This window comes from Carlito syrichta, unplaced genomic scaffold (assembly GCF_000164805.1).
Source record: "Carlito syrichta isolate Samal-C Ts95f unplaced genomic scaffold, Tarsius_syrichta-2.0.1 Scaffold310114, whole genome shotgun sequence".
NCBI classification, from domain to species: Eukaryota; Metazoa; Chordata; class Mammalia; order Primates; family Tarsiidae; genus Carlito; species Carlito syrichta.
The window spans coordinates 87,214-93,520 of NW_007254210.1; the positions used below are offsets into that span (position 1 = coordinate 87,214).

Consider the following 6,307-nt stretch of genomic DNA (forward strand, 5'->3'; position numbering starts at 1 on the left):
GTCCACTGGATCTGTGGCAGCTCTAAAGGATAGTCTGGGGTGACTGGTCCCAGCCTCCCCACCCTCACGGAAAGACTGCATGGGACCACAGACTGTGAAGAGCAGAGGGAGCCCAGACTGGTTGGCCCTCAGGTCACATGTGCTGGCCATGGCCCTTGACTCTGTGAAGACTCCCCACATAAAACACAAGATTCTAGGGACTTCTAGGGTGGGCTTGCTTTTTTATTTTTTGGGGGGAATTGGGGTCTCACTCTGTCACCCAGGCTAGAGTATAGTGGCATGATCACATCTCACCGCAGCCTTGACCTCCTGGGCTCAGGTGATCCTCCCGCCTCAGCCTTCTGAGTAGGTGGGACTATAAGAGCATACCACTATGCCCAGCTAATTTTTTTGATTTTGTGTAGAGACAAGGTCTCACTCTGTAGCCCAGGTTGGTCTCAAACCCTTGGGCTAAAGCAATCCTCTCGCCTCAGCCTCCCAAAGTGCTGGGATTACAGATGTGAGCCAGTGCACCTGGACAGGCTGAGCTTTCTGAATTGGAATATCTAGGAGTGGTGCTGGGGATGGTCTAAAAAATTCTCAGCAATTTCTTATGGAGAGCAGTCAGATCTGGAAGCTTTTGCCCTGGTCAAATCTCTCTACTTTTCCTGGGGAAACAGATCCAAAGAGACCTTGAGCCCAGCTTCAACAGACCTAAAATCAGAACTTAGGTCTTCATGACCTGCAATTTGATATTCTTTCCACAGCAAGACCAAGGGGTTGCAGACCTCAAGGAACTGCCCATCATGTATTTAATTTTTTTTACATCAGAGTTACTTATACACACAACTTAAAGAGTCAAATGCAGTGTGTGAAATGCAGCTCCTTGCCCGCTCATCCATCTGCCATCCTGGCTACCCTTCCAGCACATTCACGAATCCTCTTGGGATTTCCTCCCACCCCTGCACTGGTCGTGTCTTGCAATGAGCGAGCACCGCTTTTTACTCAGGTTCACCGTGCAGTGGGATGGGTTACAGGCTATGCTGGCGGGCTGGACGCTGAGGAGCCTGGTGGTCATGGGGCACAGGCCACCAGCTCCTCCAGGGCCTGCTCCCGGCAGTTGCCATGGACCAGCAGCACCTCCTTGATGCGGTCCTGCTGGAAGCCCATGTCGCTGAACTGCTCCCAAAGGCGCAGGAACTCCCCTGCCTGCAGCGGGGAAAGGAGGAGAGGGGAGGAGGGAGAGGTGGCTCTAGGGGTCTACCAGGCCCAGCCTCTATCATGGGGGCCCTGCCCCGATACCCACTGTGCCTCGTGCCAGAAAGCTGTGCCTCCCTCCAGGCCAGGTGAGCCCTGTACCTCTGGGATGCCCTGGGCTCCTTCCTCCGCCGAGGCCCCAGCCCGGCCCCAGCAGCTTCCTGGCTTCACCCACCCCTTCTGCTCACTCCTCACGGTAGTGTACAGGGCAGGAGAGGAAGGAAGGCTACACACAAGGCATTGGGAGACAGCTGGGGCCTGATCAGGCACTGCCAGGGTCCCAGCACGGCCTCCACCTTCCTCTTCCCAGCAAGCACTTGAAACTACCCCACCCTCAGCAACTGCCCACCCTCAGCCCCCTCTGCCTCCCGGAAGAGCTACTGTGTCAGCTGTGGATGGGACCCCAAGCATCCACAGACTCTCAGAAGATGCTCTGGACCCACAGCTGAATGCATTCTCCCTGGAGAAACCAGGCATCTGTGCGCTGCCCAGGCGCCACCTGGTGTCTGATGCAGAGGACAGTCAGCAGTATTTGTAGTGTTGACTCAGTTCAACAAAACCAAGCCCCTGCTCCTCTCTGTCTCCCACCTCCTCCTGGGCTCCCCTGCTCCTCCCACTTGGCCTGGCTTTAGCTCACAGGCTCTGCCAGGGTGAGCAGGCTGGCAGTCTCCCACAGGCCAGCTCTGAGGACTGGAACTGGTCCACCCCATCCCTCCTATCCCCCAGGGTGAGGGAATAAGGCTCTGCTGACCTGGCTCTCAGAGAACTGGAACATCTCCATGGCCTCCTCCACCAGGCCCTCTTCGTAGCCCTGATGCAGCAACCGGTCACAGGCACTCAGGTAGCCGAGAAACTGGGCCAGAAGGAGACAGACAGGGAGGGATGGTAAGGGGGCATGGGGCAGCAGGCAGGTGGCAAGGTGCTCCAGGGCCTGAGTAGGGGCTGGACCATGGAGCAACCCACATGCCAGTGTGGCCCCAGAGAGCCCGAGAGCCAAGAGAAGCCAGGCAGAGGCCTCTGAGGAGTTGGGACAGGTAGACAGTGGGTCTTCACCTGGGAACTGGGTCTTGTCCTGGGCTGGGAACTGGAATCCAGGAAAAGGGCTGCCAGGGTGGGCAAGGGTCATGGCAGAACCGAAGCGGGGAGCAGGCCAGGCTTCAAACACTGGCATCTCCCCTGCCACCCCAGCAGCCCTCAACACGCCACTGTGTGAATGTGACTCCTCACCACCAAGCCTGTCATCTGCCAAACACACCTGTCACCCAGACTCTCTGAGCCCCTGCTGGGCAACAGTCCCATACCCCTGCTAGAGAAGTGGGTACAGAAGAGGGTCCCACAGGGCAGAAAACCTGCTCAGTCATGCCCCACTGAAGTCATCGGGGCTGCTTTTACCCTCAGGATAAAGGCTCAAAGGCCTCTCCCAGGCCATACCAGTCTTCCCTCAGGGCTTCTCCCTTTCCACACAGTAGACCCTCCTTCAAGGCCTCTTCCAGTCCACACTGCAGGCCCTCCCTCGAGGCCTCTCCCTGTCTGCAACGCAGCCCCTCCCTCACCCTCCAGTCTCCACATATGCAGCTCCCTCATCGAGGCAGGCTTCACTTCCCCTCCCTGGGAGGCTTCTCTGCCACCAGGCTTCACCAGGTGCCCCGCTGTGCTCCCATGGCCCCTGCACATCCCAGTCACATCATGTAGAGCTGGGCAACTGCTCCGTGTCATCCTTCTCATTCACTAATGCCATGCTCTGTGGAGGACGGCTGGTCAGTCTGTCCTCCACAGTGTCCTGACACCCAACATGGCAGGCAGGAGCTCAGCAGATTCATGTCATGTTTAGGAGTCGAAGTAAGAACCAGCTCCAAGAATTCATAGCTCAGTGGGGGAGAAATACCAGATGCGGGACAACCTCAGTGCCTGGCAAATCAAGCAGAATTTACAGAGAGTGGGTTCCAGGGGGAGGTTCCAGACCACAAGAGTGACGGATACGTGGGCAAGGAACAAGTCGATATTTGCAGACCTTCAGAGCTGGACAGAAAGCATGGGTCATCTAGACTAACAGCTTTCAAATCATTTTAGCTCCTGAACTCTGTTCAAGCACGAAGAGGCTTCAGCAATGACAGGCTGAGATCAGAGCTGCTCCGGGAGAACCAGGGCCAAGGACTGGGAGCCCGGAGGGTAGTGTCCCTGCCCAGAAGTAGTGCCCAGGACAGCCATCCCATGCTCTGAACACATTCTGAAAACCATGTGCCCAAGTCCTCCTGTTGCAGTTGAGGAAACTGAAGTCCATGCAAGACAGGGGGTTTGCCCAGGGTCCTAGGACTAGGGCCCCACTCATCCGGCCTTTCTGTCCATGCCTCATCCATTTGAGGGAGCAGCTGCTAGAAGAAAATGTGGAGCTGGCCTGAGAGTGGTCAGAGTTTCCAGAGGTACAGCTTTCACCTTCAGGAGGTGAGGCAGGCAGATGGGAGCACTCCCTCCGCCCTCTGGCTGACCCACGTGGCCGTTTACAGCCTCAGTACTCACTGCGGCCACCTTGGGAACCATCATAGCTCACCACAGCCTCAACCTCATGGGCTCAGGTGATTCTCTCACCTCAGCCTCCCAAGTAGCTGGGACTACAGCTACCATGCCTGGCTAACTTTTTTATTTTTTGTAGAGACCAGGTCTCACAATGTTGCCCAGGTTGGTCTCGAACTCCTGGGCTGAAGCAATTCTCCCACCTCAATCTTCCAAAATGCTGGGTAATTAGGCATGAGCCGCTGTGCCTGGCCTCATTTTGGGACCTTTAAAAACAACTGATGCCTAGGCCTCACCTCCATCGTTATGGTATGATTGGTCTTGAGTGAAGCCTGGGCACTAAGAGTTGTTATAACTCTCTAAGGTGCACCTAGGACCAAAAATCACTGATCTCAACTCAGAACCATCTGCAGAATTTTAAAAATTATAGGCCCCTGAGCCTACCCCATATTCACTCACTGGGACCCTTCAGGATAAGGCCTGGGAGTCTTCATTTATAAAGATTCTGCTACTTTGTCAGCTTTGGGGCCTATGGGACTATAGAAGCCACCAGGCTTGTCTCAGGCCCCTGGGTAGGTGAGGTTGTCCCCTTCAGACCCCAGGATGGGGCCCCTGGAAGTCAATGGTTCCAAACATATATTCCTCCTCCATCCTGTGAAGGGGGAAACTGAGGCCTAAAGAGGGTGCTGATGTGCCTGGAGTGCCATAGCAAGCCTAGGCCTGGCCTGTGGAGCCTCACATGTGCCTGTCCCCATGCAGTCAGTGGGCAACCCAAGACTTGTGGAAGGAGTGAAGGAGTGATGGACAAAGCTTCTCTCTCCTTCCCTCCTGGGCCATCTGTTGTTTATGTTGGCCAAAAAGGATTTGCTGAAGATTGTGTCTTTCAATGGGAGAAGGAATCTGAACCCAAAGGACTGCTCAGTTGATAGAACTTCATAGAACAGAGAGAAACACCAACCTGGTAGAGGAGGACAGATGAAACCATCCAAAGGCCCCTCAGGCCACTCCTTGGGGCCTGGCCCCACCTGCCCACTGGGAAGAAGGCTGCCCAGAGGTCCAGGGGCCAGGCAGGTGGGAACGCAATGCTCCCGTGCAGTGAAAGCCTCCTAGCCCCGCTGCTAATCATCAGACTCGCACAGTGACGTCCTGAGACCTCAGCCTGTCATGGGACCTGGAGGGACTAGGGAGGGAAGCCAGAGCTCCACTGTGTACCTGGCCTCTCACAGCTTCCTGGCCAGCTTGTTGGCTGAGGACCTGGCTTTTCAGTGGCAGCTAAAGGTAGGGGTAGCTTTAGGTTTGCTCTTAAATCTCTGATCAGCCTGGGGTGCTCATGCAGACAATGAGAGGAAAAATACTGTGTGACCAAGATTCAGAGTCAGACCAACCTGGCCTCAACCCTGGTGCTGCCATCGACTGACTGTACAAACCTCCTTGGCCTCAGTTTCCTCATCTGCAAGATGGTCAGGAGAACAATAGCAACCTTACAGAATTGAGACCTCATTGAATCCTCTCAGTCTGAGGGACGGGTGCAGAGAAAGTGCCCAGTGAATATCCCCACCATTGTAGCCGCATGGGGCTCACCATGTTGGAAGTGTTTCCCTAGGACAGGGCATGGACTGGTGAACCCAGAGTAGAGCTGCAGCAGCAGTGGCAGACTGGGGGACCAGGAGCACTTCCCCACCCTGAGCTGACAGCAGCACATCCTGCTTCCAGCTCCAGTTTGAAAGTCACTGTCCTGCCACTCCCTCTGCCAGGAGCAGGCAGCCACAGGCCTCAGGGACCCAGCACCCTGCAGCCATCAGTGATGACAGGTCTCATGCCCTCTAACGGTGGTGGACAGGGATAGGAGAAAGGGGAATGAGGGCCAACCACCCAGGGATCAGCTTCCAACCACGAAGGGCAGACATTGGGTGGGGGATGATGCTGCAGGCAGTGGCATTCAGTGTCACCTCCTGACCCACCGCCCCGCAGCCATCCTGTGCCTCCCTTTCATCTGCTGTGTCAAACCAAATTCTCAGTCTAGCCTTCAAGGCACCCTCAATCTACCCGGTTCCCCCTGTCTTATCTTCCCTGGCCTGATAAACTCTGGCCTGTCTCATGTACCATCTCCTCCAACAGGACTGGTTGGATGAAGGCCTCCCAAACATGGCCTACCCACCTCCACTCCTGGTTCACACTGCCCTGCCTGGAATGTCACCCCTTCTCTTTCATCTCAGTCAGATCTTATCAACTCCCAGAACTGCAGCTTAATGCTCCGCACATCAAGCCTTTCTTGATCACTGGAGCCTCCTTGGGGTAGTCTGAGAAGGACCATAAATTCTCTGCAGCCCCTCTTACCAAGAAGCAGCATCCATTTCCCTCCCTTTAAAGCCGGGATGGAGCCGGGCTCGGTGGCTCAGCCTGTAATCCCGTGCCTTTGGGAGACTGAGGTGAGTGGATTGCCTGAGCCCGTGGGTTCGAGACCTGCCTGGGCAGCGAGACCTCATCTCTACAATATATCAAAAAATCAGCCGGGCGTGGTAGCGCATGCCTGTAATTCTGGCTACTTGGAAGGCTGAGG

At 55.6% G+C, this 6,307-nt stretch overlaps 1 protein-coding gene across 1 annotated transcript in view; it reads right to left on the minus strand.

Moving 5' to 3' along the window:
* Positions 1-768: 768 nt before the first annotated feature.
* The window catches only part of UBAP1L (ubiquitin associated protein 1 like), a 16,073-nt gene continuing 10,534 nt past the window's right edge, over positions 769-6,307 (minus strand). The window contains exons 5-6 of the mRNA XM_021717708.1: positions 1,988-2,089; positions 769-1,188 (exon numbers count right to left, since the gene is read on the minus strand). Coding sequence (XP_021573383.1) covers positions 1,054-1,188; positions 1,988-2,089 — 237 coding nt within the window. The 3' untranslated portion in view covers positions 769-1,053. The remainder of the gene's footprint in view (positions 1,189-1,987; positions 2,090-6,307) is intronic.